The sequence below is a fragment of the Heterocephalus glaber genome, unplaced genomic scaffold (genome assembly GCF_053883595.1).
Source record: "Heterocephalus glaber isolate CG9 unplaced genomic scaffold, H.glaber_assembly_v1.0 deba00001452, whole genome shotgun sequence".
Classification (NCBI taxonomy): Eukaryota; Metazoa; Chordata; class Mammalia; order Rodentia; family Bathyergidae; genus Heterocephalus; species Heterocephalus glaber.
In genome coordinates this window covers 18,961,176-18,984,745 of record NW_028258302.1, presented here as the reverse complement: position 1 = coordinate 18,984,745, position 23,570 = coordinate 18,961,176, and the positions used below count along the sequence as shown (strand labels likewise).

The window sequence follows — 23,570 nt, the reverse complement described above, 5'->3', positions numbered from 1 at the left end:
AAGCCACCTACATGGCACCTCAGACTGCAGCAGCAGCAGCAGAGGCCTTCAGGATGGCCTGACGCAGGCGGCAGGGTGCAGCTGGCCCGGCCTGGCTCTGGGTGTCAGGCCTGCCCCTCCCGCAGTGATGGAGCCTCAGCACACTGACACAGTCTATGGGGGGCCGGGGGCTGCCTCATCCCCACCCAAGGAGACCCGGCTGCAGAGGTGAGGTGCAGTCACCTCACCCAAGTGCCGCCCACACAGCCCCACCCCACAGCAAGTCACTGTCACAGGAGCTGGGCCCGCCCGCCCGCCTGTGCTCTCACGCTCTCTCTTGCATGTACACACACACACACACACACACACACACACACAGATTCCTCTTTCTCTCTCTCTCTCTCTCTCTCTCCTCTCTCCCCTCTTCCGCTCTCTTATTCTTTCTCTCCTGAAACCACCTGCAAACCCAGAGAGCTGCTCCTGTGTGTCAGGACGCCATCTGGGCTTGTCCCTCCTGCAAGGCTGAAAGATGATAAGGTCATTTTTTAATATCGGGAATGTTAATACTCCCCTTTCTGATAATGATCTGTGGTCTGTTCCCTTCTGCTCCCCAAGGGAAAGGGAAGTCTCAGGGCCGGGCCGGGCTGGGCCGGGGCTGGAGAGGCGGGCAGAGGGCAATGACCCATGAGGGCTTTTTAATCTTTACAGGCCCAAAGGGCAGGTGGTAGTATACCCATTTTACGGTTCAGGACCAAGGCTCAGAGAGGTGAACTGACCTCCCAGAGCCACACAGCACACAGGAAGGGTCAAGCCCAGGGTTTGAACCAGATTTGACTTCAGAGTGCAAGCTCTTTGCTGCCTGCGGACAGATCTCTAGACTTTCCCTAGCTGCTGCCAGGAGACCTGTCCCCTGACTTTTCCAGGTGAGGGGACGCTGCCCACCCTGTTCCCCACCTGAAAGGTCAGGCCCAGCTTGCCCCTCACTTGGCAGAGCCCCTCTGCTCCGATCTGAGGCCCAGGAGCTCCTTCGCCTTCTGCAAAGAGGGTTAAGGGGTCAGGGTTGGCTCTCTCCTCACAGACCACCCCGCCTCCCTTATAGCCCCATCCAGGATCTTCCTGTCTCTGAGTGCTCCCCACTCCCCCTCACCCTAGTGGCCTCCTGCCTCATGCAAGACTCAGTGCCCCCGCTTTGGAACCAGGCAGATTTGAGTCTGCCACTTAACAGCAGTGACATCTTGGACAAGTCATATCACCCCTCCCCCACCTGCTTCTCATTTATGTAGAGATAATGTAGATAAGAATAGAACTCACTTCAAAGGATTGTTATTAAGATTAATAAGAACAGTGAATATTCTGTCATGTTATCCTAGATGTTGAGAGTCCTCGGAGGCCTCCCCCAGGCTCAGCAGCACCCTGAGAGGGCATGTGAGAACCCAGTCCCTCTTGCGGGCCCATGATAGCCTCAAAGGGAGCCAAGACCAAGCACCAAGTGCATATTGAGGGCCGCCCCTCAATAGGGAGATGCGGGAGATATGGGGTTCAGGCAAGAGCAGAGGTTCCACCTAGACATTAGGAAGATGGCATGAATGAACCATGCAGGGAGGGTTCAGACACCCACGGTGCTGACAGAGGTGGTGCAGCCCCATGAGACAGTGGGCTTGGGCAAGGCCAGGGCAATTCTCTGAGGAAGGGTCCTGAGCTAAGCTGGGGGTGCCAGCCAGTGATGGTGGGCAGGGGCTGGAAAGGGAAGGAGCCTGGGCTGGACCAATTGCATGCATGTCCTGGGACCCACAGGTATGTCAAGGAGAGAGCAACTGGAGGAGTTCTGGTGGGGGGTGAGGGCGCTGGACAGGGGTCTTGTGCCCTGAATGGCCTTTGGACTGCAGTGTGGAGAGAGGCTGTTGGAGCCCAGAGAACATACCCAGCAATGAGCCGCTGAAACTGCATGTGAGAGATGATGGGGCACCAGCCAGCTAGTGGAGCTAGAACAGTGGAGAGAGAGGTGGGGCCTTCGGGCTGTGCCCGCTTAATTCCCAGGATGCAGAGGTCCCATGGGCATAGCCTGCAGAGAAGGAAGCTCAGAGATGAAGTTCAGGTTTCTCATTTGTGCCACTGGATGACTGGTGATCCTGGGATGGGATCAGGTGGAGTTTGGGTCTCTGGAGGCTGGGGTGGAATGAACAGTGAGGAGTGGAGAGTTTGCAGGAGGGTGGGGAGCAGGAGGAGGCCAGGTGAATGAGGGATCACAGGAGACACTGACTGTTTTTTTAGGACAAGAAAGGCTTGAACTTGAAAGATGGAGCAGCCCAGACCCATCCCGACCCAGGTGTCTTTCCTTTCCACTCTGTGCTTGCCAGTGGCTCCAAACGGTGGAAGTGATTGATTGTATGTAAACAGGAGGAAGCAATTAGTCTGTGCATGCCTGGCCATTAATAAGCCTCTTATGTATTTATAACAACGCCTCACTTACCCTCCAACCTGAGAATAAATATCCTGAGAACAAATATCCCGAGAACAGCCAGGAATCGGCAGAGGAGACCTCTGAGCACCTCCACCACTGACAACGAATGCACACCCTTGACTCATGGGGAAATCCTTGCTTGGGACCCACAGACTCCTGCTTAACATGCAATTCTAACCAGCACAAAATTTTCTTAAACAGTCCACGGATTAAAAATAGCAATTTAGGAAGCAGTTGGACCCTGTCAGAGGCAGGAGCCCTGCAGCAGAGAGAAGAGGCAGCTGACAGCCGGAAAGACCCAGCGTCCTTTAATGCAAGGACGAAAAAGTGTTCCCAACTCTGTGGCCCCCAGGGCATCTCAGTCCCATACTGCCCACAGCAGTGGTTCATACTGACTCCTCTCGGGTCCTTTCCCACCTCCAGTCAGTGATTCTTTGTTCATAGTGATGATTCTGAGCCACTGAGAAAGGGCTAAATTAAATTCAGCATTTTATGCTTAAAAATGGCTTTAAATATATATTTTTTTAAATTGTACATTTGACGTTAAGCTTGGTGCTACAGTTTCTGTAACATTCCCTTCTGTGGGAGGGGATTTGGTAATTGCCTATTTATCTGCTTCCTGGTTAGACTGAAGCTCCTGAGAACAAGGGCCAAGTCTGTGACGTCCACGGCGGCCTCCGGTCAGTGCGAGGCTCAGTGCCAGAGGAGGGGCCGAGGTAGGTTCCTGGAATTAGTGAGTTGATTAATAAATCAGTATTACAGAGCAGACAACATTCAGTCAACAAATACATTCTTACATTTCTTCATTTTACTTTTTGATGTGATACTGGAAAAAATGCAATGTCTGTATGTGGCACACATATTTCCATCCATCTTCAATGCACCTTCCCAGGGTTTGGAGGTGGAGGACAGAGTTTAAACTCAGTGCCCGCGGTCTGGTAAAAGTCTCCTGGTGGAACATAAGCCATTTCCTCACTGTGGCCAAGGGGTCACCTCTTCCAGCCTGGGCCTCTTCGAGGGCAAGGTCATGTCTTAACACCCGGGAACACAGCACCTGCCCAGCGCAGTGCCTGCGCCACACTGCCCCATGCCCACTGCAATCTGGAAAACAGCTGGAGAGGCATGTCACAGAAGGGACACAGGCCCTGATGGAGAAAGTGACATGGTCTCCTGTTAGGAATCCAGGCTCTTCCTAAGATCTCCACTAGCAAGGGGGACAGGAGAGAGATTTATATGCAAACTGGGGACTCCCACACACCCCACAGACTGAGCCAGCCCTGCTCTGAGTGAGCTTCATGGCAACAAGATGTCCAAGGCCAGGGACAGGGGGGCTCCAGGATGGGGGAGACTTAACCATCAACCAATGCCCCCTCATCCTTCACACTCCAATGCACATCCATCTTCTGGCCACGCCTGGAATGGTGCACCCTTGGGCTGCAGGGTGGCTCAGAGGAAGCCTCCACATCTTAGGTCTCTTCATAGGCTTCCAAGCGTCTTGCCCTGGGAGCTCACTCATGCCCCACAGCAACCCATGGAGTGGTGGCACTATCCTCACTTTTATAGTTGGGGAACTGAAGCTCCTCAAACTGAGTGGAAGAGAGAAAACGCTCCCTGAGTGCACATGTGGTCAGGCTTGCCTGGTACTCCCTTCAACTCCTCTTTCCACTCCCAAAGGAAAAAAATGTGGGTCAGGAAGGAACCCGGAAGTAGGGAGGGACTGATGCAGAGGTTGCCCAGCGCTGCCCACCCACCTGCTCCATGCCTCAAGGTCCCTGTGTGGCAGGGTGCTGACTGACTGGGGAGGACAAGCTCTGCTCAGACTTGGTTCTTGAAGAATTCATGCCCAGCCCCCTTGGGGGATCCAGCTAGTGCACTGCAATCCAAGCCCCAAACCCAGAAAGGACTTCCAGCAATTCCTACTGGATATCCTTGCCCTGTAGGGTGGGGTCTCTTGGACAACAGTTCATTGGTTACTTGGTCATTCAATAAACATTCCTGTGGTCCTATAGTGTACTGGGGGACCAATCCAGGACCCTGCATGGCCTCTGCCCCTCCACAGTTCAGAATCTAGTGAGGGATAGGAGACAAAATAAGTACACTGTCACAGATCTCACTTGTGCCCCCCTCACAGTCTCTGGTCCTCCCCAGTCTGTTTGACTTTGAAATAGGTAAAAGCTCTGCTCTAAGGGACTCAATGAGGAGTGGTGGGAGGGTGGAAGTTGCTCAGGGAACAGAATGGTGCTTCTAGTGCTGCCTGGCCCCCGGCCCACCTAGCCCTCACCCATTGCCTTGGGCTACCAGACCACTCAGCAGCAGAGGGAAGGGGCCCTGCCAGTCCACGGTTTCTGCAGGAGCAGGGTGTGGTGGCTCCTTCCTTCCCGAGTTGTTCCCTCAAAGATAAGAGAGCAGAAGGGAGGAGACAGAGGGAGAGACCCAGAAAGAGGGTGTACCTTTCACAGAGGCAGGGGGGACACCTGCAACCCCTGCTGCTCTAGTGTTCCCCTTCCTCATTTTTCATAAAGAAGAGCTGGCATTATGAGCAGACTCCTGAGAACTGAGCCTGGTCTCCCCAGTCCTTCAAGGATGCCCCAGCTCCTGAAAATTTGCATTCTTCGTCACCTGCAAAATGGGCAATCCACCCGCAGGTTGGAGTAGTTCCATATCCACCTGGGGATCCAGAACCCCCGCCCCTTGCAAAGCCTCCCCACCAACAAGTATTCCTGGGAGCTCCATCTAGGGCAGGGCTGCCCAAGAGTGCTGTGCAACGCCACACTGTCTGTGTGTTCCTGCCTGTGCCCTGGGAGTGATCCCTAGCTCTGGACTCTTCAGTCTGGGGAGCCTTGCAGTGTGATCTAGAGTCTCATGGTGTGGCCTCTCATTCACTGGGGACCCACATTGGTGTCAGAATGTTCATGTTAACTGTCAACTGTAAAAGTCAGGAGACACTACATAAGCATTCCAGATTTCCAACTACTCTTAAAAATGCAGAAAGCTAGGCTCACGTCGCCACTGGCAATGTTGGCTGGAGCCTGGACACTCTCCCGGCAGGCTTCAGGAGGGTGCCTGCCTGACTCACGTGGGTGTTTGATTTGCCACTCTGAGCCTACTCCAATCTGCTCCTTACACCTCCCTGCCCCTTTTACAGCACCCAGGAGCAAGCTCAAGCTAGTATCTGTTTGAATGCCTCTGGTAACAGGAGGCTCACTACATTTTTGAGACAGTCTGAGCTGTCATAAAGAGGCTTCTAAGTGCAGCTGCCTTCCCCCTTTCTGTGATAAAGAAAGATGCAGTGGAAAGAAATGGGCTTTGGAGCTGAGCAGATCTGGACCTGAGCACTTCCGACTGTATGATCCAAGCCCGGCAATGCTTATTCTGTGTGTCAGCTTCCTTAGCAGCTTCTGCCCTGCAGGGCTATGTGATGCTAGCATTTTCACAGCAAGTGCGCAAAACACCCAGAGCAGGGCCTGGCATGTGACATGTGTTCCCTGAATGGCCTTTATCAATCAATGTCGCCTCCACCCATGGGCTCAGCTCTTCCCAGGTGACCACAGGAGCTGGGAGTGAAGGCAGAGGGTAAAGCGCTAGGCTGTGCCAATGGGAAGCTGGAGGCGGTCAAGGGCTTCCCTCCTCCCCCAGGGCACCTGCTTATGAACTGCTTGGCCCACTGGATGTCCAGACACTTGAAGGTGGCACTCAGGAGGGAGCTGGGCATCCCTGTCCTTGCCCACAACCTGCAGCATTCCTAGACAAGACCCCTATTTTCATAGATGGAACAGGAGCTGGGGAAAGTCAGGGTAGGGAAAAGCAGGAAATGACCCTCACACGCTGGAGTACACCTGCCTTAAATGCCACTTGGCTAGGGGCCTGCCAGCAAGGTAATTACTTACCTGGGCCTTTCACTGAATTCTCCCACAGCCCTAGGGCATAGAGCTTTACAGATACTGGAAGCTGAGGCTAAGAGAGGTTAGGACACTTGCCAGGATTTCAAGCCTGTCTGGTCCTTGAGCAAGCACACATGATCACTGCCCTCTGCCCTCGAGGGATCTTTAATCCCTGGTGCCACTTTAGGATTAGGTCCTGGGGCAGGGGAGAGCAGAGAGCTGTTTTAACTAACGTGCCTCTGAGCCCCAGCCTCTGGGCTCCGGTCTTGAACTGGTGTGTGGACTTGACGACTGTCACCTGGCAAGGCACTCTGTGTGCCCGCGAGTCACGCGTGTAAGACTGCGTGTGCCGGTCGGTGTGTGGCGCGTGTCCCTCTCCGGGGAATCCCCCGTGGGTTCCGGATCCCGGGGGCGCGGTGGCCCGGGGTCCACGTGCGCATCGCCGGCGCGCGCCGCCCCGAAGTGCGAGCGGCGAGTGTGAGCGTGCGCACGTGCGGCGGCGGCTCCGGGCCTGTGTGGCCGAGCGGGCCCGTGTCCCCCCGCCTCGGTGCTGATTGGCTCGGCGCCGTGACGGGGCGGCGGCGGGCGCGGGTGCCCGCGTGTGGCTGGGAGCCGGCGTGTACGCTGGCCGCCGGCTGCGGGGAGAGCGGGGAGCGCGCCGCCGCGGCCGAGCCGAGGTGCGCGGCGCTCGCCCGCCGGCCATGGCCCCCGCCTGGGGCCGCGTGTCCCCCGCGCTCTGGGTCGTCACGGCCGCGGCGGCGGCTGCCACCTGCGTGTCCGCGGCGCGCGGCGAAGGTGAGCGACGGCGGTGGCGGCATCCGCCGCGGGGCGGGGCGGGGCGGGGCGGGGCGGGGCGGGGGCGGCGAGGCCGGGGGGCGCGGCGCGCTGCCTGAGGCTCAACTTCCTTAGCCTCGACCCTGAGCTCCCCAGTGAGCCCCGGAGCCCTCGGCCTGGGAGGCGGGGGAGGGGGGGGGGCACCTGGCAGGCTGTGATGTTAAGGGACAGAGCGATGCACATGGGATCCCGCGGGTTTGGGGATGAGGAATGAGGCACAGAGGACTGGTGGACAGAGGGATAGGACAGGGGACAGGACCGAGGGATGCAGAGCTGGAGACCGAAAACTGAGGAGCCAACATGGGGGGACAGGAGGACAGGACTGGAAAAAGACAAACGATATGGAGGGGAGAGGGGTCATGGAGAGAGGGAAGGGGACAGGGATGGGGGTGGAGGACAGAACAGAGTGGCAGGCACTAAGGGACAGAAGAATGGGGGCAAAGGGGGCTGGAGATGGCATGGAGAAGCAAGGACCCAGAACGGTGATGGGAGAACCAGAGAACAGGATGGCTTTAGGGGACACAGGGGCCACGGATGAGGGTCTTGGGAGTGGGGTGGAGGTTGGGAGAGGGGAGAAGACCAGACAGCAGAGGAGTGCCCCCTGCAGGAGAGGCAGCCTCTGAGGCAGAAGCACAGAGAGTGAGAAGGCTGGGCTGCAGAGAGACTGGGGCAGGCCACACAGAAAGCAGTGTCTTGTCTGGGTCAAAGCCAGGGTGGCCAGGCCGGTCACTCAGGAGCTGGGGGAGGCAGGGAGGATTCAGGGAGAGAGTAGGGGCTACTGAGTCTTGGGACTGAAAGTGTCCAGGAGGTGACTTCTGGTGGGGAGAAGGGACAAGGAGAGCAGAGAGAGAGCACCCAGGGCTTCCCACCACCACCCGTCAGCCCCACCAGACACCCCAGGTCCAGCCCAGGATGCCGCTGGTCCTGCTCCCTATGCTGGGCCCCTGGCCTGAACCGCAGCGTTGCCCAGGAAGCCTGCTTCCATGCTCAGCGCTAGGGCCCTGCAGCTAGGGCTGCTGTCTGAGTCCGGAGCTGGGTTCTCACCAGGTAGCAGGGAGCACGGGACCCATGCCACTCTTCCTGGATCAGACCACAGATCCTCCCTCACACACACAGCACTCAGAGATCCCACCCTGCCCACAGGCACACATAGGCGAACACAGGCTTGTCGGATTCACACATGTAGACCGGGGCTGGTGGAGATGCATGCTTGTATGCAGTGTCCCCCAGCACACCTCCACGCATACGCCCAGCTATGCAGCCAGTATACATGTGCACAGACTCACACGTCCATACATGCCCAGATGCATGACCACGCACACAGGCACACGACATCCGTGTATGCATAGATGTGTCACGCCATGTATATCAGACCTGCAAACTTGCATTCATGCCCATGGAAATACATGTGCACATTCATAGACATGGATAAAATCATCATAGTACTCGGTGAAACAGGCCAGCAGGGATTGGAAGCTATTGCAGGGTGACTGAGAGGTGGGCTGGCAGGTGGGCAGGGCAAGGCTGGTGAGGTGGGTGGTGATGAGGCCCAGTTCCTTGAATACCAGGAGAGACCTGGGTGAGGGCAGGTCTGGTGCACAAGGGGCCTTTGGGGCCCTTGGCACTGTGGCCTGCAAAATTCAGTGGGGGGAGCAGTCAGTTTTTGGTCCAGCAGAATTCTGAGGTCCACAACAAGGCTCTGGGAGCCTGGTGGTGCACCCCAATTTCTTGCCTCAATGTTTCTCTTTGGGAAGGAGCCCAGTATCTTCCCAGAATCCCAGCCACAGGTCTCAGGCCCTCTGGGGAGGTGACTTTTCCCAGGTTCCAGTGCTGAGGACAGATCATGGGCCTGGTGGGATTATGTCCAGCAGAGGAGCCACAGCTGGCAAAGAGGCAAGGTCTGGCAAGAGGCAGGAAGGAAGCCTGTCTGGGGAGAGGGGAGGCATTGCCCAAGGGCCAGAGAGCATGCACAGGCTCCCTGTGGGACATCCAGGGGTCCTTTCTGGCATTGTCCCTGGATTGGTGCAGAAGCAGACCTGGCCAGGGAGACTGTTGGAAATCAGGGAGGAGGCTGGTCTCAGCTAGGATCCAGCAGAGGTGACAGTGCCCAGCTTGCCCAGGTGGCCCAATGCCAGGTTGCTCACAGTGGCCCTGCTGGGGTCACCATAGGCTGAGAAAGGACCCTGCACCTGCAGAGATGCCCTGAGCCCCAGCACGCTCACAGACCCTTATTGCTTTCTGGGGTGCTCTGTCCTCTAATTTGGGGTGAACTCCAAGGCATTGGTATGCTGGCTGACATCCCCTGGCCACCCCGAATTCTCCAGCCTCACTGTCATGCGCTGTGTCCTCGGGGAATGTAAATCAATTTAAGTATTAGTCTCAGCGAAATGGAATGGGAGAAGGTGACGGCGGTGGAGAAAAAAAGAAATCGCATAATGCCTTCCACAGTCAAACAGGGATGGCTTAGGAATTATCTGTGCAGCTCAGAGCCGGAGAGGGACCTGTTTGGTTCACCCAGCACCGCCTAGGCAGGCAGGACTAGGAGGCATTCCTGTGGGTATCTTTCAGATGGGGAAACTGAGGCCCAGTGGGGTTCAGTGATTTGTTTCATTGAAGGGGCCCAAGAGATCATGGAGTCTGGTCCTCCCATTATGCAAATGGGGGGACAAGTCCAGAGAGGGGAAATCAACAAAAGGCAGGAGAGCAGCTGGCTGTGGTGACCAGGAGGTCTGAATTCCCATGGGGACCCGGGGCCAGGCCAGGCAGGCCTAAAGCTGAAGGCCATTCGGACCTACAAACCTGCCGGCCCAAGGCTTCCCTGGAGAGACACCCCTCATTCCCCCTATGGAAGGGGCCGCGATGGGTCAGAGGGAGAGGAGGGGAGGGGAGGGGAGGAAAGGGACAGAGAAGAGTCTCAGAGGAATTGGATCAAGCAGCCCTGAAACCCTATCGCCCTTCCCCACGCCAGTAGAATCGGCGTTTGACTTATCTTTGCATTATCTGAACCCCCTGGCTGACTGAGAGTCAGCCATAGATACGGTGGGGCTTCCTAGAGGAGGAAAGGGCCCAGTGGTGGCCCTGGAGGTAGGGTTTTCCAGGGGTTGAACTCTCAGTGATGGGTATTAACTGGGGTTGCTCCCGAGTAGCGGCAGGTCGGAGCTGGGTCTGTTCCATGCCAGGAGGGGCCCTCCGGCCCGAGACCCACACGGGGGATGTGGCTTGGGCTGGGGGAGCCCATGGTGTCCATTGCCCACCCACTCTCCAAACTGGGCCCACTGGTCTGGGGGAAGCTGCAGTGCGGCCCCCTTCCCCTCCCCCAGCAGCAGGAGGAAAGAGCTGCCTGACCCAGATTTCTCTACAGTGCCTGCCAGCGAGGGAGGGAGGCGGGAAGCCTTCTTGTCTCTGCCTGTGCCCCGGGTGTGGGGTTGGTTCAAGGAGGGGGCATCCCTGGCAGACATTCACTCCATCCCCTGCTCCCATCTGGCCCCCAGGGACCAGGGAGGAGCACAGAGCCTCCTTCTTGGTTCTGCCAACCCCTGTCCAGCCGGCATCCAGGGTCTCTGACAGTGGGGTGGGAGGAAGGAGAAAATCAGCAAACAAGATCATCATCACCCCAGCTGTTCCTGAGGACCCTCGTATTCATCTTTGAGGGGCAGGCTCTGAGCTACGTGAAACTCAGGCAGGACACCCAGCCTCCCTGTGGGGCCCAAAAGGGCCCCAGCGTTCACCCTCCGTGACCTGCCCAAGCCCACTGACTGGGACAATTGGAAGCCCCAGGATTGTTGCTTAGAGGGGAGATTCATGGAAGACAAAAAACTGGAAAGCTATAGGACTAGAGTTAAAAGCTCTGTCATACAACTCACCAGATAGACTGAAAGGAAGCAGGGGCCCAGAAACGTAAAGGGGCTTATCTAAAGACACAGAGCTGTGCTCGCTTCGGCAGCACATACATACTAAAGACACAGAGCAGATAGAGAGAGCTGACATGGGGCCCTGTTTTCTAAAGCATAGTGCAGCTTCATCTGCGTAAGTGAGCAGGTGAACACGAGGGACATGGAGAAAGTCTCGAGAGGTGAGAGGTAAAGGAAACTAGCATCGATGAGGACCAGCTTTGGAGCAGACACTGCTGTGCACTTTACAAGTGGCCTCTTAGCTTTCATCTAAACCCTTAGTATTATTAACCCACTTCACAAGTGAGGAAACTGAGGGTCAAAGAAGGAAAGGTCACTTGCTAGTAAGTGCCTGTGTTGAGACAAGAACTCAAGAGTGTCTGACCCCAAAGGCAAGCTCTTTTCTCTGCTTTGTGGTTGAAATGGCAGGGTCCCTGGATGCAGGGCCTCACTTGGCATAGACCTGCTGTTTGGATCAGTGCCCTTCAAGGGATGTGAACTCCGCAGAGGGGCCGCTTCTCGGGCCCACCCTTGCAGGCAGGTGTTGATGTATGCGGGTGCCACAGCAGGTACTTGGGCTGCTAGGCAGCTTCCTGCACCTCTGGGAGCTCAGATCTTCATCCATTTAATAGAAATGCTAGCGACCCCTCTGGCATCATGCGAGTCACAGAAGGGCATGTAGAGCTCAGAGCTCAGCACACAGTAGGTGCACATTACAGCACAGTTCTTACCCTTCTGAATCCCTCCATGTCCCTGAGCTCAGTCAGTGCCAGGCTCCACCATGGGGGACACAGAGGACCCTACAGCATAGCTTTGGAATGCCATTTGGTCACTTAGGAGAGACAAGTGCCAGGTCATCCTCACAAAAGCCCCAGGAGACAGGAACCACCCTTGAGGAGGAAACAGAAGTTCAGGGTGTAAAAGGAACTCGCCTGACACCACACACCTCCTGTGCAGCAGAGCTGGGCTTCCAAACTACAGCCCAGAAGGCTGGCTCCCGGGCAGCTTATATTCCGGGGTGGAGGAGTCTGGGCTGTTCGAGTCTCTCGGGCAGCAGAGCTGGGGAGCTTCGGTGTTGGGAGCTGGGCGCAGACCCGCATGGTGGCCTGGGAAGAGGGTCACAGGGCCTAATGGCCTTCTGTCTCCTCTTTTACAGTGAACTTGTTGGACACATCGACCATCCATGGAGATTGGGGCTGGCTCACATATCCAGCTCACGGGGTAAGTGAGGGGACAGCGTCATGCCTCTGTGAGCAGAGAGAGGCTGCCCTTTGGAGTCTTAGCATCAGGTAGATCCAAAGAAAGCAGAGGCCCAGAGAGGTGAAGGAATTGACCAAAGGATGCACAGCAGCTGGGGACAGAGTGGCTGCTTTCTTAGCAGTTTAGTGTATGTTGACCCTTGGGATTACAGACCCATCTCTGGCTTTGGGGTCCCGATTCATGTCTGAGACCCAAGATGTGGGATCCTCACATCTGTGCTCTGGGCCTGCAGATTCATGACTTCCCAAGGCCAGGCCCAGGGTTGCTTGGGGCAGGGAAATAGGGCTAGCAAGGCCCCAGCCAGGCATGGTCTCCTTCCTCCTGCTTCCCTGCCCTCCCTAGAAGCTGTTTGGGCCTCTCAAGTAGCGCATTTTCGTCTCGCTGTCAGGACCATGTGGGAGTACAACAGCCCCACCGTGGCAGGGCTGCCCGGTCCCATCTGGTCCAGGCCACCAGGTTCTTGTGGCTCCTGTGCCCACTGAGATGCCCCTCCCACCTCTCAGGGAGGAGGCTGCATATTCCACACCTCCGATTCTCTTTTCTAACACTGTGCAGCAGAGCCCGGTGAGATCCCGGCTCTACCATGATGCTCCAGGGTCCCAGTCACTTCTTCAGTGCCCATCCCAATCTGTAGAGAGGAGCAGCATGCTAGGGCCACATGGGTGCGCGGGACGGAGCGGGATGACACCCACCTTGGCATGGTGCTTGCACACAGTGCACTCTCGCTGGGGAGAGGCTTTATCACTGGCATTGTTAGTATCTGTTATGGTTATCATGTCACGCACGTGTCCTCCCACCAGTGTGCTCAGAAACACACACATCCCCAGCACAGATGTGAGCACATCGAGCACACTGACTTCTTTCACAGACACTCTCAGCTTCCATGGCTTGAGGACAGAGGGACAGTAATGCTAGTAGCAGAATGATAATGGTGTCAAGGGGGAATCTTTCTGGGCTTTGGGATAATTTTCCTCTGGGGTGGAGGTCAGGACAGAGCCCTGCTCTCCTCTCTCTGGGGTCTCATTAGCAGGCAGCAGTGACCTGAGCCCCCATCATCACCCCCTGTGCACAGGGCTCTGGGGAGCTGGTAGGCCCTGTGGGTGCTGACTGTACAGGTTCAAGAGACAGGAGGGTGCCCTGGCCTCAACTTCCAGTGGGGCAGCCTTTGTGGGCCAGCCCTGCCTGAGGAGAGGCTGGGTCCTAGGGCTGGGTGTTTCCTCCTCTGTGAAACTCCTCTCCCTCTCCGTGTGGCTGTCCCCAGGGGCCAGGGGGAGTAGAAAGGCTTTGGCAATGCAAGCCGGTGTGACCTGTGTCAGGGGCCAACCCAGCTCCGGGGTGCCCCAACTGCCCAGCTGCTGGCTGAGTCAGCATTTCCTTAGTCCCAGTGGCTAGCGGGGAGCACAGTGGCCCTTGATTGGCTCTGGGGTCTCTATCACAGTGCTTAGTACTTGGCCTGAGGGTAACGAGGAGCCCAGGTGTTGAGCAGGTGGGAACCCTGCAGGACCTGTGCTTTGGACATCATACTGGGGTAATTGAAACTCTTTTTGTTTGTGAATGCTAAACCATGGTACAGCAGCCTCTTATTTTATTTAGGATTTATAACAAAGAATAACTTAGTTTCACATAGCTCTTAACAAGTCAAGATGCTGCATGTAACCCCACAACCAAGCCTTCCAGATATTCAGGGCCGGTTTCACAGAGGCTGCTGAGGCCCGGAGCAGTGAGAAGACCCGACCATCACTGGCAGGCTCCTGGTGGTGCTGAGCGGGCTCACGCCTGCCCTGGGTCCCTTCTCCACCTTATAAGTGCAGGTGACCTCGCTGTGGGGGTTGAGCAGGCCTTTATGGTCCACTGAGCCAGGCTCGGTCACTGTGGGGACCAGGGTTGTTCATGGAAGAAAGGAGGCAGCAGTTTGAGGCCTGGTCCCCAAGCCAGGCCCACGTTGCCCCTGCACAGGAGGTCAGAGAGGGGCCTGGGAGTCTTCCGTTTAATACACTTTCCAGGTGATTCTCCTGCCCAGCCAGGAGGAGGGTCTTTGGCCCTGGAGGTTCTGTGCACCCCTCTGATTCTGGAGTCTGCCCAGCTATCTGGGTTCAGAAGTCGTTCAGGGCTGAGTCCAGCATTGGATGATGCCCAGCGCGAAGGGCAAGGGTGCTGGGCTCCGAAGGCCAGCTCTCTGCCTCCTGTTGCCAGTGTGATTCAGGCTGGCCACTGGCCTCGCCTCGACCCGCTTTTATACCATAAGGACCATCACAGAACCAATGGACACCTTACCAATGTGAATCCAGGTCCCTTCGAGGTTAAACCACACTGGCATCAGGGGATGCTGGGCCAGAATCCACATGCTTAGCCACACTGCGTCCCTCCCTCTGTTCCCAGAACTTCCACCCACCAGGACGCCTGCAGCTTGTCTGGCAAGTCAGCAGCTACTAAGGTGAGGAGCATGGTTGAACCTCCTCACTACCTCTGGAGCACACAGAAGGAGCATGCATTAGCCACCTCATTTCACAGATGAGAAGTCCAAGGCTCAGAGAGGGGATGTCACCTACTCAAGGCCACCCAGCTAGCTTACTGAGTCCTGTTCTAGGATGAGGCCAGAGTTGGGGGAACAGTATGTCGGGGTCAACTTCCAGGTCTCAAGGAGCAGCTGGGGTGGGAGTGGCACCCTGTATGGATTAAACTGCCAGTGGTAAGCAGGCCACTTTGGCCCTTTCGCCAGGCCTCTGGGAATCCATGCCACTCCAGGTGTCCACAGCAGCTCCCAGACCTGGCAGGTTGGGCCAGGCCATTGGCACCAACAGGGAGGCTGGAGTGAACTCAGATTGAGCTGATTAATTTATCCAGGGCCCTGGCAGGAAACAGACAGGGAGCAGCTGGCAGGCTCTTTCGTGTTCCATTAATTGTGACAATGACTTTAACCCCAGATGTGCACACTGCTACCCAGAGGCTCTGGCCAAAGTGTGGGGTGTGGGGCAGGGCTCCTTCATAGGTGGAGGACAGGAAGCATAACCATGTGCAGACGAGGTTGGTGTTCTGGGTGCTCCTTTGGATGAGAACCCTTCCCCTCAAAGGCCCTGGAAGCCGGTGGGTAGCCTGGGAGTCACTACCAGTTCAGGAGCATATTTGTCCCGTGATCATGAAGTGCCTTCCAGTGCCAGGCCTGAGCTCAGCACTTCACAGGCATCTCCTCCCTGCATCATCTCAGGCCTCACAGAGGCAGAACCTGCCCAAGCCCCACTTCACAGAGGTGGGCACTGAGAATAGAGACCTCATGAGGACAGAGGGAGGGACTTGTGACAAGCAGTCAAGGACTCAGGATACCATGGCTCCCACCCTAGCACTCGGAACAGGCTCAGAGCTGCACAGATCCTCAGAGCATTGAGAGGAGTGGTCTTCCAGGCTTGGTACCCACTTAAACAATAGGAACTTTGGTTCAAGGGCAACTGCACACAGAGACCCAATAGAGAAGGCCAAGCCGTGGCATCTGTGGCAAAGCTGATCCCAACATCTGCCCTTGGCTACCGCCTCGGGGCCTCTGGACTCAGCCCAGCATCTGCTCTGACCAGTACTGTAGCCGGGGAGATGGGCTCTTCCCTCCCCACCCAGGACCAGGCCAGCTGCCCACATCTAGGAGGCCTGGGGACCAGCCAGGTATCTTGCACAGAGAGAGAGAGATACAGTGAGATTCACCCCACCCCACCCCGACACCACTTTGTCTGGTGGACTTGGAGGCTCCTGATTGCAGGAGCATTTCTGGCATTTTTCTTTTGTTCTTTTTGTTTTATTTTGTTTTGGAGTGCAGCCCTACCACTGAGCTGCATACACCCCAGTCTTACGAATTTTTAGGGGGTGTTTTTGTTTTTGTGGTGCTAGGGATTGAACCCAAGGCCTCAGCATGCTAGAAAAATGCTGTCACTGAGCCACAACCCCCAGAACTATTCTTTTTTATTGTGGTAAAATATACATAACATAAAATATACTGTTTAAACCTTAATCTTTTTGTTTTGCTTTGTGGTACTGGGGATTGAACCCAGGATCTTTGCACTGAGCTACATTCCCAGCCTTTTTAATTTTTAATTTTTTTATTTTGAGATGGTCTCAATAGGTTGCTGAGTTGCCTAGGGTGGGCTGGAATTTGTGATCCTCCTACCTCAGTCCCCCAAAGCGCTGGCATCATAGGTGTGCAGCACTATGCCTGGCTTATCTTAACCATTTTTAAGCATACCCTTCAATGGCATTAAATACATTTACCATTGCCACTACCCACCTCCAGAACTCTTTCTGTCTTATAACATCGAAATTTTGTACCCATTAAGCAGTGACTCCCCTTCCCCTTTCTGCAGCCCCAGCAACCACCATTTCATTTTCTATCTGCGAATCTGACTCACCTAGGTACTTTATATAAGTGGAATTATACAACGTTTGTCCTTTTGTTTCTGGCTTGTTTCATTTAGCATAATGTCTTCAAGTTTGATCCATGTTATAGTATATATCAGAATTTCCTTTCTTTCTACAGCCAAATAATATCCCATTGTATATAAATATTGCATTTTATTTATCCATTCATCTGTTGATAAACACTTGGGCTGCTTCCATAGTCAAGCTTTAAAAGAAATTTTTAAATTTCATTTTTTTGCCTTGCTGGGATCAAACCCAGGGTTTTACACATGCCAGGCAAGTGCTCAGTCACAGAGCTATATCCCTAGCTGCACATTTTAGCAATAGTGAATAATGCTGTGGCAAACATGGGTTTCCAAACACTTGTTCAGGACCCTGCTTTCAGGTCTCTGGGTGTAGACTCAGAATCGCTGGATCCTATAGCAATGCTCATTTTAATTTTTTCTGAGGAGCCACCATCCTGTTTTCCACAACAGCTGCACAGACACACGAGGGTTCTGCTTTCTTCACATTCTCAGTGACATGTTGTTTTCTGTTTTTGTTTCTTTTTAATATAATAGCCATCCTACTGGGCATGAAGTGGGATCTCATTGTGGCTTTGATTTGTATTTCCCCAGTGATTCCTGGTGCTTAGCATCTTTTCACGTGCGATTTGGCCATCTGTATATCTTCTTTGGAAAAATATCTGTTCAGGTCTTTTGCTTATTTTTTAATCGGACTGTTTGTTTTCTGAGGTTGAGTTGTAGGAGTTTTCCAGAGTTTTTCTTTGGATATTAATCCCTTACCAGATAAATGATTTGCAAACATTTTCTCCCGTTGCGTGGGTTGCCTTTCGATTCTATTGAGATTGCCTGGTCTCTTTCTGGATTACTCACGCCCAGCGGGCAACCAGCACAGAAGCAATCACACCCAAGTCCCCTGCCTCCTGGGAGCCAATGACTGGACCCAGGCCAGCTCAAGAGCCTTGAATGGGGGCAAGGTACCAGTGAGAACAGCAGGGCAGGGCTGGGGATGTTGTTCAGTGGCGCAGTGCCTGCCTGGCAAGCACGAGGCCCTGAGTTCAATTTTGGTACCTAAAAAAAAAAAAAAAAAAAGGAGAAAAGAACAGCAGGGCAAAGTGAGACCTTGGTCAGGCACCTACTCAGCAAGCAGTCATATAGGAGGGGCTGCTGGGGGGTCAGAGGTGACGGTGCAGCGCGCATCACATGGCCGGGTTCTTATATTACAAGATCCAGCCGTCAGCTGATGATGAAAACGACATGCCAACTTCCTCAAGCAAGTCCCCTCACACTAGGAGTGATGGACAAGGCCACTCAGAGACACAGGTCAGGCTTTGGTCCCTGCACCAGCTCTGTTTCCCACTAGCTCTGTGACCTCAGACCTGCAGGGACTGAGTCTGAGCCTCTGTTTCCTCACCTGTAGCAAGTCTCTTAAGTCTCAGGCCCTCTGTGAGACCTGGCAGCTGTGACTGTCCCTGGTCCCCCTGCAGGACTCCCCGTCCAGCACCTGTGTCATGTGACTTGGGGGTTGGCAGGAGGGCAGGAGCCTCTCCCTTAGGGGGCTGTGCTCTTTGCCCACAGTGGGACTCCATCAGCGAGGTGGACGAGTCCTTCCATCCCATCCACACCTACCAGGTGTGCAACGTCATGAGCCCCAACCAGAACAACTGGCTGCGCACCAGCTGGGTGCCCCGCGATGGCGCACGCCGGGTCTACGCGGAGATCAAGTTCACGCTCCGTGATTGCAACAGCATGCCGGGCGTGCTGGGCACCTGCAAGGAGACCTTCAACCTCTACTACCTGGAGTCTGACCGCGACCTGGGCGCCAGCACGCAGGAAAGCCAGTTCCTCAAGATCGACACGATCGCCGCTGACGAGAGCTTCACCGGCGCTGACCTGGGCGTCCGGCGACTCAAGCTCAACACGGAGGTGCGCGGCGTGGGGCCCCTCAGCAAGCGCGGCTTCTACCTGGCCTTCCAGGACATCGGGGCCTGCCTCGCCATCCTGTCTCTGCGCATCTACTACAAGAAGTGCCCCGCCATGGTGCGCAACCTGGCGGCCTTCTCGGAGGCGGTGACCGGGGCCGACTCCTCCTCACTGGTGGAGGTGCGGGGCCAGTGCGTCCGGCACTCGGAGGAGCGGGACACGCCCAAGATGTACTGCAGCGCTGAGGGAGAGTGGCTGGTGCCCATCGGCAAGTGCGTGTGCAGCGCGGGCTACGAGGAGAGGCGGGATGCCTGTGTGGGTGAGCGTGCTGGGCTCGGTCTGGGCGGGGCTTCCGGGGAGGGGCGGGGACGTCAGTGTCTGGGGGGAGGGGGATCTGGAAGGATGGGTAAACCTGGGAGGTAGCTGCTTTGTGCGCAGGCCAGCTGTGTGCCTGGGGGGAGGGGAGGGGAGAAGAGGGGATCAGCTGCGGGTGTATGATGGAGGCAGAGCTCAGGGAATCTGTGTGATTGGGTATGCACCTAAGCCAGGGAACTATACTGCAGGTTTACTCTGGTCAGCACTGTTCTAGGCACTTTACGTGTTTTAACTCATTTAATCCCCTAGGAAATCGCAACTGTTATTACCCTGGTTTTATAAATAAAGAGACTGAAGCACAGAGAGGTGAGGTAACTTGCCCAAGGTCACACAGCTGGGAGGCAGCAAAACTATGATTTCTACCCAGAAGTCTGAATCTGGAGTCTGGGCTGGAAATCACTAAAGTTCTAAGAAGTGGAGTGGAGGGACATGGACCATGCTCTGGGGGGATGTGCACAGATAAGGGGCATTGTGAAGGTATCAGGCAGGGTACCTGGGGATACTTAAGTTGGGGTGTCACCAGCCATCTAGTTCAAGCTGCTTGTGTTTGGGGGGAAACTGTCAGGGCCTGTTGAGGATGTCTGAGTGCCAGAGTCTTGCACCAGTGTGTGTCATGGGTGTACTGGGGGCACCCGTGTTGAGCCTGGGAGCCAGTATGTGCATGGGGGAGCCCAGAGCTCAGGAAATGTGCATGCCTGTGTGCATGTGTGTGACTGTGTGTGGTCACCAGGGATCCAGAGAGCAGGGGGTCTCTGGGCAGACAGCTGGTATCCAGTGGGTACAGGGCTCGGCCTGGTTTCCTTGCCCCTCCTGATCCCCTGGGGGTGGGACACATGGCCCCTCAGCCACCCAGGCACAGGGAAACCTGACTGTGGAGCCCCTTGGTTCCCTAGGGCAGAGGAGGTACAGGAGAGGGCATGTTCTCATGTAAGGATCAAGAGAGATAAGCATCCTATAATTCCAGCTGCTCGGGAGGCTGAAGCAGGAGGATCAAGAATTGGAGACCAGTCTGGACAACTTAGTGGGTTGGTGAAACCTGAGTCAAAATTTAAAAAGCATTTGGTTTTGTAGCTCATTAGAGGGAGGAGAGACACGCTATAGCCTGTCTCTAGACACCCTCTGTAAAGCTGGGACTGAGCCCCAGCAACCACTAGGAATGTCCTCCTTGCTCTTTCCTACTACTAAACAAGTCCCAGGACTGCAGTTAGGGGAAGGAGACATGGGCCTCCCTGCTCTGCTCCCGACAGGTAGGCAGATTTTCTCGGGGGCGCTGACTGACGGGACCAACGGGGGACACACAGGCAGTTCTGCAGCCAGTCATGTCCAGCGGGGAGTCGTGTTGCACAGAGGTCTCTGCGACCAGCTCTTCCTCATTTTCAGACCTTCTGGCTTTCTCAACAAACCTTTCTTCATGTCTCCAGCTGCCGCAAGTCTTTACCTGTCCTATGCTCTAAGCCCCAAAGCGCCTCCTGTGCATTTGCCCATTTCTGGACTTGTTCAGCCCTCCGTGGCTGTCCAGACTTCATGCCTCTTGTGGTCCTTGTCACAGACATCCTGTGCTCCCTAGGCTTGGTGCTGGGTAGCACTGACCACAAATATCCCTGTTGCCTTTGCAGCTTACAGGGAGATGCCTCATACTGAAGTTCATTGCCCATTGAAGCAAGGCAGGGATTACAAATCTTACAGGTGGGGAAACTGAGGCACAAGACATAGTGCCATCTGCCTAGGTCTCACCGTGGGTGAGAGGTGGAGCTGGTACTGCTGTCAGACCTGTCTTGCTCTGCACAGGTGAAGGCTTTTAGCCTCACCCAGTCTTCCCCTGGCTGCTTTCCATGCCAGAGCTGGCTCCCAACATCCCTTCATTCTGATGGGATAATAAAGCCCCTTGGTGACAGTTTTCAAGTGTCTGCTGTGTGCAGGGACTTTAGTGAATGCTCTTATATGCTAGGTCAGTTATCTACTCCCTTGAGCATCAGTGTCCTGGGCACCAGGGATCTGGCAGTGAGTCCCTACCTCTGGGGAGTTCACAGAGCTTCTCGCCCTTACAACAGCCTCTCTGCAAGACGTTGGAACCCCAGTGTACACATGAGAGGCACCAAGGGCCCTCACCTCAGGAGCAGTCTGCCAGACTCCAGAGGCCAGAACTGCTTCCTCTGTCCACCAAATCCTCTTCAAAGCCCACTGTCCTCCTGCCGGGTCACACTCAGAGGTTAGTGACAGGCACAGTGCCACCCATGACATAGGCAGGCCCGGACAACCTGCTCAAGGTCAGCACCACCCCAGCTCTGACGTTGCTGGGAGCATAAACAATCCAGTGGTTTGTCCCATGCACCCTGAGACATACTGGCCTATGGGAGGATGGCAGGGTTGGGCTCCACAAGGGCTGCAGAGGTGGAAGATGGACCCAGAGAGGGAAGGTGTCCTGCCCCAGGTCCATAGCACATCAGGGACAGAAAGTCCAGGGCTGGAGCAGCAGGACATCTTGAGGCTGGGAGAGGCCAAGACCAGGCCCATTTCCTGGTGCTGGCATGTTAATAAAAAAGAATAAAGTAATGCCAAGGCTGGGTAAGGAAATGGTAGCATATTTTGAATTTTGCATTTAAATCATGATACAACATAATTATGCTAGTTGCAGGATAATTACAGGTTTTATAAAAAATATTAATTCATAGTACACTGCAGGCAGAACAACTCAGGAAGGAATGCCAGTTTGAAGTCACACGAGGAGAGACATTTTCTAGCCCTGTTGGTGGGCTTCTGTGACTCTGTGTCACCCCATCTGGAGGGAGCAGCACAGGTCCCAGACTGAGGCCCTTCCCAGACGGAGCTGGGCCCAGCAGCCCTACACGTGTCCCCTTCCCCACCCCATGCAAAAACCCAGCACCTCCCTGATGGACAGCCTGAGAGCGGGGAGGATTGGGCCCGAGCAGAAGCTGGGGACAGCATGGGGACGTTCCTGGCCGCCTGAGACAGCTCCCCCACCCGTCCTGGAGCAGGTCTGCAGGATTCCTCTGGAGGCCCTTGGGCCCCCGCCAGTCTGAGGACCTCCTATCCCTGCTCTCTGAGCAGACAGTGGGGAGGGAGGGCTGGGAGGGGGTGCTGGCTTGCCCACCTCTGGGCCCTTCCTTCCAGTAACGAGAGGAGGGACCTGCAACCAGAGCCAGGGCCACAACCCTTCTTTCTCCTGCCTTGGGCTTCCATTCTCTCAGCTGTCCTCAGAGCTCCCCAGAAAGTGTCACAGATGGAGGCAGTGAAGCCCCAGAGGAGAAAGACCCTCATGTCGCACGGTTTTGCAGAGGACTTGCTGAGACTGCACCAGAGAGGTGAAGTGACCGGCCCAAGGAGACACAGCGAGGAGCGGTTGATGGAATCTCAAATCTCTCAGCTCTCCAACAAGAAAGCTCCCCACACTGCTGGTTCCCTGACCCAGTGACCTAGCACCTGGGCGGTCTCCTCCCCACCCAGGGTTCCTCCAGAAAGGGCATGGACTCAGCCTCCCCCATGGAGCACAGTCTGAAGTCCCTATTGCCATCTTTCCTGTCACCTGGACGCAGAATATAAATCACCCTCTGCAGCCCTAATCATCTTTCTATAAATATCAGCGCCTCATTTCGGAGGGGGAGCATGAACAAGGAGCTCTTTTGCCTTCCTGGCTGTGTTTAAAATCTGATTTAGAATTAATTTCCTTTGGTCATCCACTGGCGGACACCTTATTTGTCAAATCTCAAGCTCTTTGTAGGGGAGAGCAGAGAGGTGGCTGGGGCCGCAGGCAGCTGCTGGCCTGACAGAGGGCCTGGCAAGGTGCCCTCAGCAGGGGCAGGAGCCCCTCCTGGCCTAGGGCCCAGTGTGCGGGCCACACAAACTCCGGAAGCATCGCAGGTCGGCAGCAGGGCCAGGCCTTGGCCCAGAGGTACTCCATCTGTCTCAGCCTTGAATTCTCAGCCCAGCCGCCGGGTCTCCGGGCTCCCAGAGGCCTGGTGATTAGTATTCTTATTAAAGATTATTTTATTTTCATTGTGTGGATTAATCTGGCCTTGACACGGTATAGCCATATGGGTATTAGCTGAGCGTGAGGGAACTGCTGACTGGTGAGCGACAGAATGGAACAGCTACCTCTACGCTCAGGGGAAGGCATGGTGAGGCGGGTGGGGAGAGGTGGCAGCAGTGTCCCAGCCTGGCTTTGCATCCTGGCTCAGCTGGGAGCCAGGGACCCCGCAAGGTGCTGAAGCTCTCGGTAGCAGCTTCCTCTTCTGCCCAGCAGTCACACTGATGCCAACTACATCTGACTGTAGCAGTAGGTGCCAGGCACTGCCTGGCCCAGATCAACACATCTTTCCTTCTGGGTTCCCTTGGAGTTGGGGGAGGTGCCACCAAAGTGGGGCACATTTTCCCCACCCCAGCAGCTGCTAAGCCCCTTCTAGTTCCTCAGCCCCTGTCTCCAGAGCCACTTAGGGGGTTATTGTTTCTCCTAATTTCAAGTTTTCTCTCAAGTTTGTAGAATTTTAGAAATTAACCTGGCTTTGGCTATTATAATAAAGAAATATGATCAATATCCAGAAAAGAAATG

General features: G+C 55.3%; 1 protein-coding gene across 1 annotated transcript in view; it reads left to right on the top strand.

Annotated features, from left to right (window-relative positions):
- Positions 1 to 7,022: 7,022 nt before the first annotated feature.
- Epha8 (EPH receptor A8) overlaps positions 7,023 to 23,570 on the top strand; it is a 31,180-nt gene continuing 14,632 nt past the window's right edge. The window contains exons 1-3 of the mRNA XM_004850532.4: positions 7,023 to 7,116; positions 12,202 to 12,266; positions 18,284 to 18,947. Of these exons, the coding sequence (XP_004850589.1) occupies positions 7,023 to 7,116; positions 12,202 to 12,266; positions 18,284 to 18,947 (823 nt within the window). The remainder of the gene's footprint in view (positions 7,117 to 12,201; positions 12,267 to 18,283; positions 18,948 to 23,570) is intronic.